The 22,343-nt window shown below is 40.5% G+C and overlaps 1 protein-coding gene across 3 annotated transcripts in view; it reads right to left on the bottom strand.

Annotated features, from left to right (window-relative positions):
• The window catches only part of rsrc1 (arginine/serine-rich coiled-coil 1), a 126,514-nt gene that overhangs the window by 3,148 nt on the left and 101,023 nt on the right, over positions 1-22,343 (bottom strand). For all 3 annotated transcript variants that reach the window (XM_080288708.1, XM_080288706.1, XM_026193065.2), the window contains exons 8-9: positions 2,401-2,507; positions 243-350 (exon numbers count right to left, since the gene is read on the bottom strand). In XM_080288708.1, the coding sequence (XP_080144834.1) occupies positions 243-350; positions 2,401-2,507 (215 nt within the window). The remainder of the gene's footprint in view (positions 1-242; positions 351-2,400; positions 2,508-22,343) is intronic.

Below are 22,343 nucleotides of genomic sequence, written 5' to 3'. Positions count from 1 at the left end.
AGTGGTGTATCTAGTGGTGATGACAGCAGCAGCATTTTTAACATAAAAACTTTACAAAGTTTGTCCACAAATCGATAAATTCAAGCGACACAAATGACAAGATCAACTTCAGCGATGCCTCAGGATTAGAAACTCCTCACTGGCTCGGAGGCTGTTAAAAAGTTGGCTTTTATGAACGACAGCTTGTGGGTCATACTGTAGCAGAGGAAAACAGCAGAAGGGTTTGCCTGGTGAGAACTTACACTTGGATGAGCAAGCGTGTCAGTGTCGCTGTATACTATTGATGTGGGAAGTGTGACGTCCTGCGAATATGCCCTCTCTGGCTCCTGCTTCACCTCAGGCAGCTCAGTCTGTACTCACAGGAATACACAAAAGCGCACATACAAAATTTAAAATGAGCACAGAGACTTGCCTGAGTGTACAAAAAAAAAGTTCAATGAATTACAAAAGTTCCAGAAAGGTCCAGAGGACTAAAACAAAAACTTTCACAACTGCAGTTTCAGGATTCCTACAAACAATGTAAAAAAAAAAACACTATATAGATTTGAATATACAGAACATGTACAGACTATATATGCACAATTGTGTGATAGAAAACAATCATTAAATGCAATATGTCACTTCTCCAGCAGATGGCAGTGAAACCCTGGCCTAATGCAGTATATCTGAGGAAAGCAGAGTACTGATAAGCATCAGCTTGTATCCTGAATGCAATACATTTATCTGTGCATGTAATAAGGCAGTGTGATATCTTATATATTCATCCGAGGATGTCAGCCAGCTTGTGTCTTGTGTGAGGCATCAAATAAGCAGAAAGACAAGTCCACATAGGTCTATTAAGCTCTTTTTGCGCTGGTGATTACTGAAGTTTAAAATCTGGAAATATAAAAATATTAAAACACAGCTTTGTGACAGGTGAGCCTGGCCGGTCAAACAGCAACAACACACGCATGTTGTTAATGTTGTTGCAGTTACAGACACGTAACGTACACGTATTAGGACGAAGGCTCTCTACTAGATTTTCATCTGTACAGTCAAAGCTGATAGAAGGAAATGTGACTATCCATTTACTTAAAGCTATTGTCCTTGTTGTTAAGATGACATGTCAAAATGTTTGCGTTGCAAAGTCCATTCATGTTTCAAACACTTCTAATACCAGTCTCAGAGCAAAGGATTACTCAGCTGGAAAGATCCATTTCACAATAATTTGGCAGGATAAACAAATCCAAGCGAGATCTAAAACATGCCGATTAATAAGCACCATGCTGTGCCAAATATCTGATAGTAAAAGCAGTCATTATATTTTCCCGGGAACAATATGCTGAATTCACATTTTTTACTCAATGAAACTTGCTTAAAAGGGGAGAAATATTTCTTATGAGCTACGGGACCAGATGTTTAAGGTTTCACTGGGTTCTCCTCATTAACAGTTAATTATATACCATTAATAAACTCCACTCACAGATACACTACTATAAATACCAAATCCACTTCACAAGAGGGAGCGAAGATATGCCGAAATACATTTCAATTATGGGCAAACATATTTGGAGATTTTGGGACAACATAGTTTAAATGGGTCAATTATCTGTGTATTTAAAAGAACAGTATATATATATATAGCCAAAATACACATAAATAATATGAATTATTAAGATCTATCAGTAATACTTGACTCAAAATTGCCCCAAAAGAAGAGCTGGTTTAAACTTGAACTAAAATACAACTAAAACCTGAGTGTTCTTAAAAACGCAACTCATTAAAGAAACATTTTCTTTATCAATTTAAATAAAATAAAATATTGTAGTTCATCTTTTAAAATTGATCCTGGTAAATTTATGTGAAAGGCGTTCTAAACAGAAAGCATACTTTGCATGTGCAACCTGTGCAGCCTGCTGGTGCCAGAGCACGCTGGCTCAGTCCATTTCAAATTGCAACCACACGGGTCTTGACCTTTGTCAGACTCACCAAGCTATGTCACAAAAGTCTGTGCAGGCTTGCTGTCACATGTTGTCGCCTATCTTTTCAAAAGAGCCATGAGCCCCAACAAATCGAATTCCTGCTCCTTTGGAGACACGAACATTTCAATAATGACTTCTGTGTTTTGTCTGCATCTGCACAACCAGAGGGGGGAGAAAGAAACAGAGAGGGAGACAGAGGATGGCTGTTGCCTGCTGTGGCTTTTGTGTGGGTGCTGCCGCTTTGGAGGCGGCGGAACAGTGGAGCGTCTGATGAAACCGTCTCAGGTCGAAACAAACAGCGCTGAATGGGAATGTTTGATTTGGTCTGGGCTGTCTCTGGACAGACGGCACAGCATTGCAGAGAGGGAAATTCAATAAGAGATGGAGTGAAAAGCTAGAGACAGTGAGGGGCAGGGAGAGAAAGACAGACAGAACGCACCTTTATTTCATCCCTGGATGATTTGAAAGCCTGAGGAACAAAAGAATCACTCTCGATGGCCTCAATGTCCTTTATCCTTCGCACTTGCTCCTCCAGAGAAGTTCCCTCTGAAACACATGTAACACAGAAGATATGAACAAAAGCACACACACACATGTACACAGACACACACGTGTGTGTCAGCCAATCCTTGTCATGTTCTGAAAGGCACCAGATTTCATGTGGATTGGGCTATGGCTCTTTATAATGCCCTTTGACACATACAATATCAAATATCTGATATTCCCCTATTTTAATCTTGGCCTCCATGAAAAAAGGAGCCTTGGCTTAGCCAAGGGCAAAGAGTTCCTACAAAAGCCAGCAGGGGAAAAAAAAAATACTAACAGGATAATAGCCAGACAGTGAATTACACTCAGATAATGCATTCTAAAATAATCAAAAATATGAACACAAACTCATTGCAATGGAATTTCATTATGGAGACTAAATGTGATTAGGTTTCATACAGTTTTCATGCATCAGAAAGTATTTTGCTCGGGCTTGTCCAATCAAACAAAGAGACACAAAGGGTTTCAATAAATTACTCTTGGATATAAACACACCAGGATTCTGCATATCAGATAATAAAATCATTTCAAGAATTCGAGAGCAGTCTTTGTAGCGTAGGAGGGCAAAAATAGGTGTGCCGGGAAAGTTAGCGACGGGAAAAAAAAGAAGAAGAAGAAAAAAAAAAGAGAAAGTCTGAATGCCGCTATTATTCTCTGCCTGTCAATCTTTCTACTGATCAGTCAATATTCATCCCTCTCTCCCCCATCCATCCGTCCTCTCCTGCACTCTCCCATCTCTCTATCTGTCAATCCAGCAGACATCCATGTTTCTCTGCAGCACTGATGTAGGCTGTGTCGTGAAAAGAAGTACACAAATGTGAACACACACACACACAGAACGGGATACAAGTGCTTCGGCATGCATAGGTGTTCGCAAACTTACATACTTACACTTGTGGCTTGCATAAATCTGTCCATACTACACACTCGCTCACACACACTCTCACTTTGTGCATTTGGAGCTAATAGCGGGAATTAATTCAATCCATTAGCAGCTACAGAAAGGGTGTCACAACAGATATTCATGGCCCTGGTGTTTAATGAATAAATGAATATTTGTTCCAGCTTTCACAGCAAAGCATCACACGCTATCAAACACATACACATACATACACAGGCGCATACACGTGCGCACACACACACACCCTATTAAAGTTCATAATAGCACTCAAACAAACTCGGTTTTGATTTTAATGCAGTCCAGAATTGGACAAGTGAGTGACAAGTGGAATTAAGCCTTCCTATATGACAGACTATCAGCTTGTCATCCTGTGCGGGAAGATGCGAGCGTAGACGCACTGCACAGCAGCTCCAAAAATAGTCATTACCTTGACTGGGCTGCTAGATGAAGTCTGAACACTGGCCCAATATCCTCTTCAAGACTGTGGCCTGTCCTTCACACCACTATCACACCACAGCTCGCTGCACGAGCATCCGCGCGCTCGCATGAAAACTAATGCCTGTGACTGGCCGACAATTAATTCAGCACATTAATTCGCTTTTTTTTTTTAATTACCCCATCTCTATTGTCCTTTGAGCATGAATGCCCTATATAAACAATCACCACACAAACAGCTACACTGACATGTATCCGCACACATACACACACTCCATATCTGCTAGCATCTCCTTGTCAGGCCCGTCTGTTGCTGGGCTGTCCGTGCGCGCTGCAGGAATCCATTAAGAGCTCAGACTTTTTGACAAACACATTATTGGTAGATAAAATGACTTCCATATGCTGTTTGTCAGATGTCAGCGGGAAAAGATATGTATTTCATGAGAAAATCCAAAATAATGGACTTTGAGTGCGGGCCTAGCAAGCTCAGAGGCAGACAAAAATCAATACTCTAGCTGGGTGAGCGCACTCTGCAGCTCGGAGAGGTCAAAGTTGATATTTAATATTGACACATTATCTGGCAAATTAATTTAACAGGTCGACTCGATTGTCACCGCATTAGGAACGCGTCTCTGTCAGCGATGAGAGGAGGATGAAGTGAAAGCAGATAGAGAGAAAGCAGATGCAGAAAATGAGACGGGAAGGAGAAGGAACAAAAGTAGACACAATTAAATGCGCAGTATGCACTGCTTTAAATTAAGTTATTTCTTTATCTCTCGGTGGCATCTGTCTGGATTCTCAAATGCACTCCAACCATTACTTTGACCGAGGAAATGAAATAAAAATCAGTCAATAAACTTTTCTCATGCATCTGCAGATTTGAATAATGGATAGTGACAAACCAATGTATGTCAGCATGCGTTTGTGTCCTTGCATGATTACATCCACACGAGTGTGTGTGTGGGCGCTCTTAGGAGTCAGAAAACTAACTTACCGTCTCATTACTGAAATTAGTTAGATAGACAGCAGTGCTGATGAGTGGCTCAGAATCAATAGGCTATTGTTCGCTCTAAATAGCTGTTTGTCCACTTCATTGATTAAGACCCAAAGACGGGGAGAGAAAATCAAACCAGCAAATGGAAACAGATTTCCGCTCATCTCCTTCAGCCTTGAAGACGAGAGCGCTAAGCAGCAGTTGCGCCTCACTGCCAGAAGAGGGGACTCTTCAACAACACATGCCCACATGAGAGTCGAAGCCCTGGGCTATGGCAGCATTGTCTTTGTATACTTGACTTCGGTCTGCTGTTTGTCAATCAGGAACAGTGGAGCTGAATATATTACTGCTGCTGATTAATTCCAGTAACTGACTGACCTAGCGTGTCTGCCAAAGCACCATAGCACTTGTTTTGTAAATAAATAAATAAAAAGGAAAACAAAATGCTTGTTTAATTGCATTGTTGTAAAGTGCGGCAAATCTTTGGAATAATAAGGCAGGGAAATTAAAGGCGGTTAATGATTTTATTAAAATCAATAGGCCAACCGAGCTCCTGTGTTTATGATGGGTAGTATAATGTGAGACGAGCAATACATGTATTTGTGATCTGCCAGAAAAAAAAAAGTCGATTATAATTTTTAATATTTAATCAAAAAATAAAGCATTTCAAAAAAAAAAAAAAAGATTCAAATTGACACAAAGTAAATTTTATCCCGGTTTATTTTTTGACACAACAGTTATTTCTCAAATCCCTACAAGACGTCTGAATGAACATTTATCCAACTTTTGCATCCCATGCCCGACTTTCAGATGTGCACGTAAACGTGCTTGCACATCACAGCATCTCTCAGTGTCCCAGGTTTCAATAATGCGCCTCTCTCTCCTCTGCCCCCCTGCACCGCACTAAAGATGTGTAATTCAATGCTCAATTTAGGCCTGTCTCGGTGGAGATTTTTTTGCCTGCTAATTGATAGAAATTAAGCCATTAATCAAGCCACTAGCCATCATTCAACCCAGGGAAGATGAATACAAACTTTCATAATAACCACCTTCCCCATTTTAGCCCTCATTAGCATTAATTTTTAATGTAATTATGCTATTCTTTTACACTGAGCTCATAAATTACTGCTCTTTTGTTGCTGGCTGGCCTTGTAAAATCCAAAGTAATGCTTTGTAGTCTGATCTTTAAGGCAATTACTGGCTTCTTCACTCTTTTATCTCCCTGCATTTCCAATAACCTGCTCTCTAATGATTTATCTCCGCTGCACCCCCCCTCCCTCCCCCACCATCATCCCCTTCCTCACTCTTTCTCTAGCTCTGCACCAGCGGCCAAATGCCCAGCTGCCAGCCTCCGCCTCCAATCCCCCATCCGCCCACATTCTCCCCATCTCTTTTCAGCAGCCCCAGATACATTTGGGGATGCACAAAAACGCATGCACGGATGCTTGCCTCCGCCAGCTTAACTGTATTAACGCACCACACTCACACGTGTATGAGGACATCCAGACAGTGTGTGTGTGTGTGTGTGTGTACACAGCAACTTTGTTTACTATCTCCTTAAAGTAATTTTCCATCTCACCCATCATTAGTAAATATCCAGCTCCAGCAATGGCGACAACACCCAGGGAATGCCAAGGTAAGAGACTGCCGCTGCATCTCTCTCTCTCTCGGCTGGTCTCCTGTGGGTCTTACCTGTAGGCTAACTGCTCTTGTTTATGTAACCCCTGAGCTGAGCAAACTCACACATGATCGCATGCACGCACACAGGCACACACTCGCCGAGCTTGGCATCAAACAGCTGAGTTAAGCTTAGCAGGGCTGTGTGCTGGGGGCGATAGAGGGGCTCCGGTCTGGCCCTGTTCTCAGCAGCAGCATCCTGGCTGCATCAAAGTCTTTACTGTATGATTCTCCGGGCCCAAACAACAGGCTGCTCCGATGCATAACTGGGAATTGGACTAAATAACAACAACAGGAAAAAAAATAAATAACCAAAAGGTTACTTATTAAAATTGTCGGCACAAATTGACTGTCTGGAAGACGTTTTGCTTTGCGGATGTGGATATTGGTGTTGCTGCTAATGAGATATTTTGTCCTGTCCTGCTCGGGACCAGAAGCACAGACTCAGACCTATTGTTTTACTTACGGATTGAAAGCAAAACAAGCAGCTTAGGTTATTAAAAAAAGGTGTCCTGTGTGGGCCTTGGTTGGGTAATACTTTTAGACTGTATCGATTACAGAACACTGACAGGTTCTTATGTTAGCCCTGGAAATGTATCAAGTGGCTAATGAGCAGCTATTAGACCCATCGATTTGCTGATTTCAATTGATAGCTAGCAGGCCAAAGCTGCACGTCAATATTTGCATAACTAATACCCTGCAGCTTAAGGCACCAAAAAAAAAAAAAAGAGAGAACTCTATGAGTGAGGAGGACAGAAAAGAAAGACAGAATAAGAGAAATGAAGAGACATACTGAAAGCGAGAAAGCGTGGAAATGAGGATAATGAGAAATGACAAAAATAGATCAGCAACATCCTTTGTGTGAATTTGTTGATTATAAGGCAGCAGACCACCAAATGTGGCGTTACAACAATGACAAAATGTGATGCTGATGCCTGTCTGATGCCTGTGGCGGCCTGGGGTCAACAGGTTAAAAAAAAAAAAAAAGGAAAATTGTGACACTCTGAGCCAGATGTCCCGAGTCTGTCCCTGGGGGTGTGTGCGTATATGTATATATGAGTTTGTAAGTGAGCAGGGAGATGTCCACTGACAGAGCAGGTGGCTAAGCTAGTCTAATGTGGTTTCCCATGAGACCACACACACAAAATGCAGTCACTCATATGTTACCCCCCACCACCCCCTTTCAAAAAAAGCCACGTCTTTATAAACCCATGTCCTCCAACAATGCGCCATCCACCACAGTACAAACACAGGCCAAGTGATCCCCTGCGGTGCTCAACTTGTTATCAGTGTTGACCGGTCTCTGGAGTTTTCTGTCCTGTCAGCTCCTGTCACAGTCATCAAGAGCCTGTCACACATCACTAATACTCAGCTGTCTGACTAAAACCACCCTGATAGAAACACTAAGGTGAAACTTAGCAAACCATATATGATTGTTTTCTTTGGATCAAACAGCATCGAATAAAATTTGACCTTGGCATTACATGTGATATGTTTATATGATCTTATGTGATATCTATTTGGCACGAGGAAATGAAGAGCAGCTGGTGACTGAGTGTCTCTCTTTCTCTCACACACACACACACTTTGTAGCGTCTCCTGCTGATAGTGATCTCCCACTCTCCAGTCAATAAAGGTCTGAATGATGAATTAAAGACCCAAACAACCTGCTAATGACAGGATGACATGGCAGCCACGCGCCACGCTTGGCTATCTCCTTCCACATCTCCATTCCTCCCTCTATACTCACCCATCTCTCCTCTGCCATTCAACCCCCATTCTGCTCATCTATCCTTTTAACTTCCTTTCCTCAACTGACCCGGCTGTCTATATAATGTACTGTATAATCCTGCTGCTACGATTAATTTTATGTGCTTAGCCTCTTTTGGTGGCCTCTGCCTATAACGAAACAGACAGATTACAGTCTATGTTTCTGTCCATGCATCAATCATGCTGCGATGCGCATTGACTTTAATTATAAGGAATGATGCTGCATCTACCTGTTTGATTCTAGAATTAAGTGAACGCTCATAAAAACCTACACAATGTTTGTTTTTATGTGTGTATGTGATTTTGCCTTCAGAGCTGCCTCCACACCACTACACCACCATTGTGGATACAAGGTAGGATGGCTCCACGACGCTTCTGTTGTTTACACCAAATTCTGACCCTACCATCCAACAAACTCATCAGATCAGGCAACAATTATCATTTTTGCCAAACAACAAACAACTGGAGCTTTAGTTTGATCTTCTCTGACAGGAGCGGCACCCAGCATAGTCCTCTGCTGCTGTAGCGCATCTGCGTCCAGGTTCAATACGTTGTGCATTCAGAGATGCTCTCTTACAGACCTCGCTTGTAACGATATGAGTTATTGGTGCATTTTCTCACAGAGAACTGCTGCTGACTAGATATTTTGTCTTTTACAGACCGCCCTGTGTAAACCTTAGAGATGGTTGTGCATAAAAAGTCCCAGAAGATTGGAGGTTTCTGAAATACTCAGACCAGCTTTGATGCCAACAACCATGCCACATTCACAGTCACTTAAATCACCTCTCTTCCTCACTCTGATGCTCGTTTGAACTTCAGCAGGTAATCTTGGCCATGTCTACATGCCTATATGCATCAAGTTCCTGCCATGTGATTGGCTGATTATATATTTGTGCTAATATCAAACTGGTTATTCAGTGTTTGTACATGTATGTCATGCAATCACAGTATCATTCAAAACACTATCATAACTAAAAAAAAAAAAAAAACGCTTTGAGAAAAGTAGAAAGGTGTTAAATTAATGCCCACCCATTAACAATTTTTCTGAGAATTATAATATTAATGAAAAACATCTAACATCTCAATCATAAAATACTTAAATTTAATCTGGCAATTAAACTTTAATCAGAAAACTAGAGGAGAATGTTTTTTTTTTGTTGACATTACACCTTTCCCTCTCAGGGTTGTAACTTTTATTTTGTAAGACAGATTTTTAAAAAGTGTGCTAATATGTTAGCTATTTATCTGAAATACCTAATCAAGTCCTGCAGGTTCCTGCTGACTTGACTATGCAATGCTGGTACAAACAAAGTGCAATAACTAAAACCAGGTGAGTGCTTTTCTCTTGTTGTGAGTGTGCGTGTTAGTGAGGGGGGAAAAAAATAGTGTGAGTGTTAGTCGATGTTCTGAGTCTGGGCAGCATCACAGAATCTCATTAAATAGTGAAGCTTTCACAGGCTGACTGGTGAAATCTTCAAGATCACTGCCACTTTCTCTGCTGTCAGTCCCATATGGGGGGGGGGGATTGGTGGCATTCCAGTTTATCACAGGACTGGAGCATAGAGCATAGTTTAGCATAGAACAGGGCTGTGCTGCTTGTATGGACTTTGCTATTTTAGGGATATTGTCAGTATAGTGTACAAAAGGATTTCCCAAGAAACTTGGCGATGTAGTTAGTGAGGAAAAATGAATTTAAGACCATACTCGGATGAAAATGCATTCAACAAATACTGTGTCTCTACTGAATACAGAACAGGAGATAGACATGTAAATATAATTACAAATATATATATATATATTTAGAGAGAGAGATGAAGGCCTGTATACTTTAAATATATTTCAAATGTTTTTCATTTCGTACTTTTCAGTAACCGGGAGTAGAATAATTGCCAATCCATCTGTGAGTCTCAAGCGCTTTATTAAGCACAGTGCTGTTTTAGTGTGATTAGAAATACAGAGTCCAGCCCTGCCCTTTACCAGAAATAACAAGGATTTGACTGCATTAACTTGATTTTAAACTAGAATGTGTGTGTGCATGTGTGTGTGTGTGTCGAAAAAAAGTGCAGCGCTCTCCATTTTTCAATCCCAGGCTGGTCAGCAGCTCTTTTATGAACAACTCTATAATTACAGAAACACCAAGCAACTAATTACTTAATTGGAGCAAGGTCTTTAAAATGAAAGTGATGTAATCAGAATCCTGGAAACAGACTCAAACACTGGTACATGACCACATGCCCACACACACACACACACACACACACACACACACACACACACACACACACACACACACACACACACACGTGACCTACAGTGTTCTTGACATGTAGCCATCAAGCAAGCAGCTCTTTTCCCTTAGTTGAGTTGTAATGGAGTCTCCCTTTGAGTTTGCTGGCTATAGCTCTGTGAGTGTGTGTGTGTGTGTGTGTGTGTGTGTGTGTGTGTGTGTGTGTGTGTCTCTCTCTCAGGGTCCTGTTTGTGTGGTCTGCTACAAACTATATTAGTAAAGGTCATGGCAGTGTGTGTATGTGTGTGAGTGTGTCTGAGTAGCAATTAATTAGGCAAATGTCCTCCTACCTCCTCCTCTCTTGACCTCAGTTGTAGACTAATAACCTTGGCACTGTGAAGAACATTACTCTCCTTTATTCCAGATTATTGGAGGGAATCATGCAAAATAACTAAACAAAAGTGACATTTTCATTTCGAAGTACATCCCAAACCCCTCGCTGTATATGACTCTAATTATCTAAATTAAAGGAAGGAAATGCATGAATAGATTTCTGACTCTAGTGTCTAGTCAATTCGAGATTTCTATAAACAGATACCTGCATATGACCAATTTTAATTTGACTGAAAGCTTTCTCATTTCTCTTTGTAGTCCGAGTAGTATTTACCAATTCGTGTCTCAGTGGGATTTAGGAACATGCAAGCAAATGGTCTCTTAGCTTTTTAAATTTATCTACATTTATATTCAGACATTTAGACACACACTGTGCAACAAGTCTTGGCACAGACAGCAGTTATCTGTTGTGTAGATATCCGCTGGATACACTGTAAACCCCACGAAACTGGCAATAGACAGACACAAAAGCGGTCTGTTGTCCTGATTAAGTCAATCCTAAAATGTTTAATTCCTGTCAGCTATATAGTGTGAGTAAGGGGTTAGAGAGACAATTCCCATGTCTCACCAGTCTAAAGCTGTCCTGATGCTAATGGGGAAAAATGTCGCTAAATAAGCTACAGGAGCAAGACTATCACGAAACCACGCCACCGTGTTTTTCTCATAGTCTTAAAGACCAATAATAATAATAATAATAATAATGATAATAATAATATGTTCCAAAAACCATCCTGGTGCATGATTGATTATAGCCAATGGCAACTAAAGGGCTTGTCAAAAAATTATGAAAAAAACTGTTAAAAATTGGAATTTCAAGAGGTCAGTAAAGCTCCTGTTTCAACTGTTTCATTAAAGTATTAAACATAAATGTTGACCTGGCCGGCGACTGCCTGATAGCCACATTAGCTTTCTGCTCAGTTAAGGTAGCAGCTATGGCTAATAATACAATGACAACAAATAATGTAGGAGCTAGGTAGCAAAGCTTATGTATGTAATGTTAATTTAAAAGGAGAACACAATTACCTGGGCCTAAACTATTTGTGTTTCTCTTCAAGTCCCAGACTGAAGCTGAGAAAAGTCTCCCAGCAGCTACAGACAGTACAAACATGGATGCAGATCGATGCAAAGCGCCTTAACCCTGCATTCTATCTGAAGAACACCAGATGGCGCTAGCTGTGGTTACAAAAATATTTGCTATCATAGAGAAATCTCTGTATGTGTGTGTGTGTGTGTGTGTGTGGGGGGGGACAAAAACCTTTCAGCCTTGACCTCTATAAACACTCTCCAGCTGAGTTTATGATCTCAGTCATTGATGGTGTGTTCCTGAATAAGTGGGAATTTCCAAGTTAACACACGGAATTTGAATCTGGAAAGCCCCCTCAACTCGGAAATAAATAAAAGAAAGACAGAAACTGATCAATATTAAAAATGACTCCTGAATTACAAACAGAGCCTCTCCCCTCACTAGCAGCTGCAACCTCCCCAGCAACCGCTGAGTTAACAGTCCAATATGGCGACAGTGTTCGTAAACAGCAGTAAAACTGTAAAACTTATGCTTCCTGCCACTGTTGTGTATTTGTAACTCACAAATTAAGCACTGATCAATCTCTATCAGTGAATGTGTTTGCATGCACACCAAAACAAGTATTATGCTGTATTTCCTGTGATACCTGAATGGCTGCTTAATCACCAAAATAAATCCCGTTTTCCCTCTTTTTTTCTTTTTCGGGAATGGCATCACTCCTTACTTCCAACCTCAGAGTTCAGAGGCATCTGAACATTATTGTAGGTTACGCTGAATATAAAATTTTTGAAAGTCTATTTTGAAAATCTTGGACATACTATGTTTCAAACTGGTAGATTATCAGTGCATGAAACCACACAAGTGTCATTGACTAATGACTTGTCAATCACAAGTTGCTTGACAGTCATTCAGTTTGACAGTCAGACCTGCCCCTCCTCATCACATCCAGGCTTTCACTGCTCATGAGTTTGTGGGTCGATACTGTTTTAATTAAAAAAATTGAAACTATGTTTCAAAATGGAGAATTACTTGTGGTATGCTCATTAATTAACGACTTATAACTGACAAGCTCCTAGCCAATAAGCAAACAATTTTCATAGTAAGACCCGTCTCTCCTCATCACAACTGTTCTTTTTTATTGTTTTAAACCAAGATGGCGGCTGTAGTATTGAAAGTTTTATCAAGTTTATTCATCAGTGTATTATTACTAGAGATGGACCGATCCGATATTACGTATCGGTATCGGTCCGATACTGACCTAAATTACTGGATCGGATATCGGAGAAAAATAAAAAATGTAATCCGATCCATTAAATATCACGAAAGCACCTCACAAAACTTGCAACACGCCGTAACTCACCTCAGAACGTTAGCAGTATGCATCACGTGATAGAGCGGCTGTGGCATGCGGGACCTGTCGGTGGTCTGGATAGCATTTGGAGCTTCGCTAGCAACCCGGCATTTCATCTCCGACAAAGTTATCCCCGAGAGAAGTAAAGCAAGTGTGTAAGTCCATCTCTGAATGTTTGTAAAGCATTTCTGCGTTAAGCTTAACGAGCGACTGCCTCTTCTTGCTGCTACTTCAATCATGAAACTGCTTAATGATCAGCTGATCGGCTTTTCTGTTGCGAGTCCGTCTCTCTTGTTTGTTTTTGGCCCACTTTGCACCAGAAAGAGGAAACCAGCGGCTGAACAACAGCAGCACGTTTAAGCTTGATAAGCTGTTGTTAGAATGTATTTAATATTTCTTTCTACACCAGGATCTTTTCCTACGTAGCTGACGCTGGTAACTGAGCAGGGGCGGATCTAGCAAAGTTTAGCCAGGGGGGCCGATAGGGCATTAACAGGGAAAAGGGGGCACAAAGACACACTTTTCTTTCTTATTCTCATTTAAAATGTCTAGCTTTTAATAAATAATTATCTGACACCCAAAGTTTTAATTTTATGTAAAATGAATAGAAGTCAATTACTGTATATAGTAACTATTAAGTCTAATATACTCTAGTAAGCTATAGTACTTTTTCCTTTGGGAAGGTACCATCTGTGCAGTCTGCAATTTTGTTGAAGAAAGTTGTTGAATCTATTTAATATTTCTTGAAAAATAATTGATTTCTGTGCATTTTTTTTCACACTGCATCAAATTAAGGTTGATTACGTCGATTAAGCATCATGAGGTGGAGCGTGAGGGGTGGTTCCCTATTTTTTATTTATTTATTTTTGTTGTTGCTGGGAGTTGGAACCCTATTAGTTAGGTTGCTTAATATTTATGCTAAGTACTCTTTAAAATACCAGAATAGGGAGGATGGTGTAGGTTTAAGTTTATTAGATTGATCAGTATTGCTGAACTATGAAATTATTTTTTTTGCATACAGGTATAACAGAATAGCTTTAGTGTAGTTGTTGTTTTAAACTTGAGTATGAACTTATACAAAATGCAGCAAGATATTTTAAAAAACAGTTTTGTTGATTAAAAAAACACTATATCGGATTCATAACAGTATCGGCAGATATCCAAATTTATGATATCGGTATCGGTATCGGACATAAAAAAGTGGTATCGTGCCATCTCTAATTATTACATCACTATTTTTCTGACTATGTTGCTTTCTTTGCAGACAAATATATGCTCGCCCTAAAAACACCCATCACTCACACCCACCGGACTGCCACGACTTCATTCCAGGTATTTCAAAAGCACAATTGCTCACACTACATTTATAAAACGAGACAACCACAGCCACATATTACAGCTTCCCTAAACAGAACAAACACGCACACTTAAGTGACCTCTGATGTCAATGACAAACCTTGCAGGAGCCACCAAATGTCCACAGCCACCCAGGATGCCAGCATTTTGACCTGTAGGGTGTGTCTAATCACAGCACCCTGACCACCCTGTTAGACTGTGTGTGATCATGTCCAGACATACACTTGTACGTGTGTGTGTGCGTGTGTGTATGTGTGTGTGCTGAGAAGTCGTTTTCACATACTAGGAATGTTATTAGTTATGGGGTCAAACTGCTGGTGTAATGCTAACCCAGTGTTCTTATACCTGGGCCAAAATGTTCATATCACTCCTCATTTTTTAATCAACCTGTGTAAAATTACTTTTAATCACCAAAATCATTTGCAGGATCCTGATTAAATATGTGAGTGTTACGCCAGTTTTTAATTTTAATTTAATCAAGAAAGAAGTCCACATTAAGTGTCTTAATTCTCAACAAATTTTCTCAAAGCTGTCATTAATCTAAATGGAAAGGAGAGGAAATCTGGAATAAATATCAAGCCTGGGACTCAATGCAAAGTTGCTGAACGTACATTGGTTTACTGGCAGCGGGTTAATTGATAAGGGTGACCTGAGAAACGATTACCAATCACGGAGGGCAGCAGGGTGCTGTCAATCATCTGTCTGCCTGACCTGAATGAACAGAGGATGGAAGCCTGCATGGTCAATTTCTGTCGTAATCTAGCCTACGGCAGAGACAGCCCGGCCGCTATCGAGTCAAACATGTCATTCCACAGATATCCTTATAGAAATGATTAGGTTGTAGGCTCCATAGCTGCGATTTAACAGCCACACTGGGCGACACCAGCATCCGATTACCCTGGGACAACAAGGGGTCAAATGGGGTTAGCAGAATTCGGTATTCACCTCCACACCTCTGCGGCGACCAGCAGCGCTTAGGACAGGTGGGTCACCTAATCACCTTCCTGAGCCACTGCTCAGCGAAAAATGGGGGAGCCAGAGGTAGATGGAGGTGGAAGGGGGGGGGAGGGGGGAAAAAAAATAAACTTTAAATTTGCAGTGATGAAAAATCAATAAAGCAGTAATTGCTTGGCTTATCACCATGTAATGAAACAAATTGGGAGGAGAAGGAAGGCAAGGAGAGGGCTGGCTTGCTTGCTGCACGCCAGGGCTTTTTTGGCTGCAGAGTGTGGAGCTCAGAGTAGAACGAGAGAAAGAAAGAGAGAAAGAGGGGACGGGTTTGGGCTTCAGTGGGCCAAGGCAAGGAAAAAAGGTCTCTTCGTGATAATTAAATCTTCTCACACTGATTTTCTGCCAAATTTATTTCCCCGGGGACCATAACTCTGATTCAGTGCTTACAAGCCTTGCATAACTAATCATTTCAACGTGGGGGGAACCACAAACCTGAATGAATAGGGAGGAGAGAGGAGCAAATAAAAGAGAGATGGCTGGAGTGAGGCACTGTAGCACTATTCATCTCCAAATCAATCATTATTTAGGCAGGATAAAAAAAAAAATTAAAAGTGGAACATTCTTCTGTAGGACAGTGTTTGAAAAAGACCTTTAAAGTGAAGGTGTAATTGATTGTCAATATGCTCTCTTTTTCCACTTTCAATTTGGCGCTATACTGGCAGAAAACATCCTTTAATTCCTGGAACAAATGGAGCCCATGAAGCCAATGAAGTGTCGGTTCAATATTCCTCTGACTGTTCCTGGCATGATTGTGTTGAACATAATAACACAACAAATAAGGCCATTTATCTGAAGTAACGACAGGAGATGAGGCTAACTCCGCTGATCAATACCAAATCGATACAAACCAGATTTTCTTACATCAAAATCACTGAGATGGATCTTCCTTCAGTGCAAAGTGCACAAGAGCAATACAGCGCCTCCCTCGAGTCCTCGGGTAGATCATATAGCCGGTGGAAAGAACACAGGTTAAAAAAAAATTACAAATAAAGTATGATGTCTACTCTGAGGGAGAATGCTAGGAACTATAATTATAGCCTGGCAAAATTCCTCCTATCGGATCCTTATGTTTTAGTTAATACGATAAGATCACGGACACCAGATCACTCGTGTTTACCAGCAGTTGAATTTCACCGCTTGTCCTTCAAGTGACGCTGCTCGGCGAGGTAGCGTGGCACGCCACACCACACCGCGGCACCGGTAATTAAAACATTTAAAGCAGAGGCAGCCCCCCATGCACCGAGGGTGTGATATGGGGGTCACGCGCCTGTAGATTCTAATTTGCGCGCCATTTGTATTCATGACAGGCACGTGCTAAATATTTAACAGCAGCCTGGCAGGAGTTTTGTATTGTTAGGCTTTCCAGGTCAAATAATTTGATTTCAAGGCAGATTACATTAAGCGTCAATGTCCAAGCCACCACTCTCACTTGCCTCTCATTTCCTGTCTTTTATTACAGCCGAGATAGGCCAGAACTGAAGGGATATGGCTTTGGATTATACAAGAGCTTGTTATCCATGGATTAGTTATTATTTTCAATTAGAAACGGGATCACATCATTTATTATGGACACCCACACCAGTGCTGCATGAAGAGGTTTGCATGCAGAGTTGAAATTTTAGCTGACTGCCAAATTGTTTAGTACGGTATGTAATCATACCTAAAAAGAGAGATATTATATCAGACAAATTACAGACAAATTATATTCACCCTTAATGATTCGGTTATATTGATTGTCCTTGACTGAGGTATCCTTCAGTTAGAAAGGCTGTTTATTCTCATTCACTCTTTTTTTCTATATGTAGAACAAGTAAGACAGGAAACCAAATCCAGACATTTTCTGTTTCAACCGAGGCCCTGTGGTGATTGACAACAGAGCTAGTTAAATGGTGATGAGGCGTTAATGGATGCTGGGTCGAGGGAGGGTTGGGGCTGGAGCGGGGGGGCCGTGGTTGAATATTTAATGGTCATATAATTCCTGAACGCAGACACACTCACAGACAGGTACACACCCAACTTGTGACCTGTCCTACACACAGCGTAATTAGGGAAACAGTCCTTTCGTTTAACTGCCAAAAGAGCAAACGGTAGGTATATATTCCCCTAATGATATGGGTTAAAGAGCTATTATACGTCTCATTAAAATATATGATCTCCCAATCTGGTGGTGGATTGAGGTAATGGGGAAAGTGCAGGTTCGGGGCTAAAATACCATCTGCAGGCTATAGGCTAGTGTCCAATCCACAATTACATAAATGTTGAAGAATGGCTGCACGAATGAAAAAATGTTTCTATCAGAGCTTGATAAAAGACACGCACGACCCAGATTTCACGAGACAATAGTGTTGAAAGTGCGCTGTTTTTGGAGGCTTTTCAAACAGCATGTCAGTCTGAATGAATTAATCGGGGTCACTGAGAATTTGACACAAATTTTAATGTCAGCTAGTCAATGTGTTACCTCTTTTTTTTGGTTACACAAAAGCAAGAGCTGACATAACATCTTAATTAAACCTAATGAGGCTTGGTATAATGAAAAACATTACTGCAATGGAGGCTTTCTCATTATGTTTTAAGCACACCATCAAAGTTCAGCATTCACCTGCAGAGACCATGCCTGAAACTGAACAGTTTATGCTGTTTAGCAGAAACTACGCAGATTTAAACAGAGATATGTATTTGAAATAAACTATAAATACAGTACTGCGCAAAGGTCTTTAGCGATCCCTCATTTCTTTATATTTTGCCAGGAAAATGAAAAATCCGGGCAGAAAACGAACTGAAACATGAAAACATACATGGAAATGCATGTAATGCATAAACAGAGCTTGTACATTATTTGGTAAGACCACCTTTATTCTTCAACATAGCCTGAACTCTCTTACGTAAGCTTTTTTGCAATTTTTGGAAGGTCATTCAAACCTCTTCTTTGGCTGTGGTTCTCTGTCAGCACGATCTCACACTGCTTCAGTAACGCTGAGGTCTGGGCACTGAGGAGACCAATCCATGTCTGATAGAGTTGTGTTGTGTGTTTCTATCCAGGCATGCTTTTACTGCAATGGCAGCGTGTTTGGGATCACTGTCATGCTAAAATACTTAACAGATAGTACTGCATGGTGGTTCAAAACCTGATGGTACTTCCATCAATACTGACTAGCTCCCCAATAGCACTGGCTAAAATGACGCCCCAAACCATCAGCCTTCACCATGTTTTACTCCCGACTACAATTTGAACCAAAAATTTCTAATTCGGATTCATTTCACCGCAAGACCTGTTGCCACTGACTTTCAACTTGTCATACCTCAAACATCTCTTCCTCTTTCCTTTCCTTAAGCTTATCTACCTGTCAGCAACCCTTCTACTAGTAACAAAATCCCTAAACCATTTAAAAACTGGTTGTTAGCCCTTAATATCTGCAGATCCCTTAGAAAATAATTCAGTATGATAACAGGGACACCTCAAAATCAACTTTATATTTTATATTTCTTTTAATAATAAATCAGGGATATTTATATATTAGAGCTATTTATATACAGAGGTATTATATAATATACCATTTTATTTAATATTTCTACTTTAGCTTGTTTGCCTTACTGTCTTGGAGCAACTGTGACTACATCATTTCCTCTGGGATTAATAAAGTTCTCTGATTCTGTTATGTTGTTCATCCCTTGAGTTAGGCGTTGTTTTATGTATGAATGATTGCTAGTTGAATCTTAAGTGCCATCACAACAACAACAACAAAAAAAAAACACAGAAAAATCTTCTTCTGAAAAAGGCCAGGTATAAGGACCAAACTGAAAATGAATAAAAAAGCAACAAATGTACAAAGAAACTTTGAAAGGCCTCTAGAAAGCCTGGAGAACTGCTGCTCAAGACCATTTTTAAAAAATTACAGGAAAGTCTGGCTCCTTCGAAAAAAAAATATAAAGAAATGAGGGGTGGCACAAGACGCTTGCAGAGTGCTGTAAATAAATAGACTGACTGGCTGAAAATCCATCTCTCTCTATTTTGGTAATAATTTATTATATTGTCTTCATGGGTACCAGCGAAATTCTCATAGTTTTCTGTGGCACATAAAATAAACTATACTTGGGTTTTAGAGTATTATTATTTTTATTATTATTATTATTATTATTATTATTATTATTATTATTATTAATGGGAATATGATTTAAAATTGACATATTCAAAAAATAATTTAAATATGGAAATCATAATAACTATATTTTACACTTCTGCACATTTGATTTTATCTCATTTGATCTACCCGTGAACATTGGTATGAATGAATTACTAGATACAGTTTTGTCAGTGTTGTTTGTAGTGAAAGACATTTCCAGTAAATTACAACAGGCACACAGCAGTGTATCAGGTACAGCAGGTGTAAAGACCTCACGGGAAGACGGACAAGTTTGGAAAAGATTCATAATGGCTGTAATTTAACATACTGTCCAGCCGGACATATAGTTCTACTACACACGCTGACTCTGGTTATAGAAGTGCCAGCTGATAGTACCGTCCACACACACACGCATATGTACACACAAACACACCGAACAGTCAGTCCATCTTATTATAGCTGGACTCACCACGTTAGCTAAAAGCCCCCTGGGCAAACAAACAGCATCTCTCAGCTTTAATAGCCTAAACAAGGCATGCAACTAACAAAGGAATCATCCACCCCTCTCATTCTCACACCCTTTCATATCATATGTTTCCTTTTTCAACCGCTAGCATCATCTGGCTGCCCTTAACCAGAGAGCCAAACACTCCTTTTAAGTGGAAACTACTTTGTTAACTGATGACCACAGGGCCAGTTATTGATCCTCTCCTTCCTCTCTGTCAGTAAACCCTGCTGATAAAAACCCCTCTCTTCTCTCAGGGCTCCGCAGTATGCAGCCACAGTTCGCTACAATAATAGCTTGCATATCATAGCATCCACATGAATCAGATCTCGATGGTTTCGATTAGGGCTAAACTAACTCAAACACATTGCCAGTCTAGGACGTGAATCTATTTATGAACGAGGAGTGTAGGTGGTAGTGTTCTTCACTTCTCCCCTCCATTCTGTTTAAACGGTTTTCTCATTTCAGTTGACTTAGCGGTTCAAGTGTAAACTTTCTAGTTGTGTTGACCTCTGAGAGCCCCTGCAGGGAATCAGGAGAACTTTGGTGATCTGCTGTTTAGCAGCATCAGTTGCCCACCTCCATTTTTCAATGTGCTGGAAGGAAAGGCAGAAAAGGATGGAGCTAGCCGACGCCGCTTGTGCATACGTGCTTGTGTGTATTTGTGATGGCGGCTCCTATTGGTGCAGAGACAAGAGCGAGTCGTCAGGGCCACTTTGTCGTGACTCTGATCTCACTTCTTGTGTCCCTGTGCAGGGGGAAACGAATAAAATGAGCATCCTCCAAGGCAGTGCCTGTTCAGTATGCTGTACTGCACCGCTCCACTACAGTCGAGCACAACACCTTTTTTTTGGAGTTGGAGTGAAGGTAGAGGGAGCTTTGAGCAAAGGGGAGAACGAGTCAACTGATTCTAAAAAGAGGCAACGGTGCAGTGTGAACTTTGCTTAAGAAAGCTATTTGACTGGGAGCCTTGATCTGTTGCCCCAAGCAAGACACTTAGTCACCACTTTGGCAATGCATCCACACAGAGATGTGAAAAAACAGAGAAAGAAAGACACAGAAAGAGAGCTGGAGGTGCAGGTGATGCAAGGAAAGGGAAGGAAAGGAAAGGTAGAGACAGTGCACTAGACCAGAAAAAAAAAGAGTAATATGAACATGAAAAAAGAGACGCTGAATAAAACAAACAAACAAACAAAAACAAAAAAAGGACAAAAACATTGTGCAATACAGAGGAGGAAGGAATCAATTCCTCCCACTACTGGGCGACTAAAGTAAGAGTGCAGGGCTAATTAGTTTCTGATGGCTGGACTTTCATTTGGCTAAAAGGTCAGCTAACTTTAAAGGTCACACTGCCATGCATCCTTGACGTAAACAAAAAAAATTATACCAGAAGAAAAGTGGGAGAGTCCAGAAATATAAAACATCAGAAAAAAGAAATGACACGACTACACAAGTCTGTGTGTGCATGTACACATAAAAACAAACACAGTTTGTTGATAACATTTGATATTCTCATTTATATCGTGCTGGTCAGAAAGGACTTTATTAGTGTTAGCACATCCACTGCAAATTACTCTTGACTTAATTTGAATGTGTATTGAGATAATGTGTGGGTCTGCGAATGTGTGTGTGTCTGCTTGTCCTTTGCTGGTGGTAGTGGGGGATTCGGGATAGATTTATTGCCTGCAATGCTGTGTGTATTTCTACTTTTCTACCAGCGTTTTCATGTAAATTACAGCTGTCCTAATAAAAACTAATCAGCATCTCAGAATCCATGTTTTGCAAAGTATAGATGGCGTGTGAAAGCATAAGACGGGTTGCTGATCTGTTAATGTAAACACATTAGATGAGTAACACTGTAAAATCCCCAATGCTGCCAAGCGCGGAGGGATTTCTTGCTATAAGAATGAGCACTATATTTCCTGCTCTTTCACTTCATAGCATTTCAAGTGTTTGCTTTTTTTACGTGCCACTAAGCTTTACAAAATATGTCTGAACACACATGCAACAATTTTGCCTTTTTGTTGTTTACCAGTTACACCTGATCCTGCTGATTTTAGACAAACGTGTA

Source organism: Astatotilapia calliptera, chromosome 14 (assembly GCF_964374335.1).
Source record: "Astatotilapia calliptera chromosome 14, fAstCal68.1, whole genome shotgun sequence".
Classification (NCBI taxonomy): domain Eukaryota; kingdom Metazoa; phylum Chordata; class Actinopteri; order Cichliformes; family Cichlidae; genus Astatotilapia; species Astatotilapia calliptera.
Note: the sequence above shows the minus strand (reverse complement) of the source record. Positions and strands in the feature narration are given on the sequence as shown.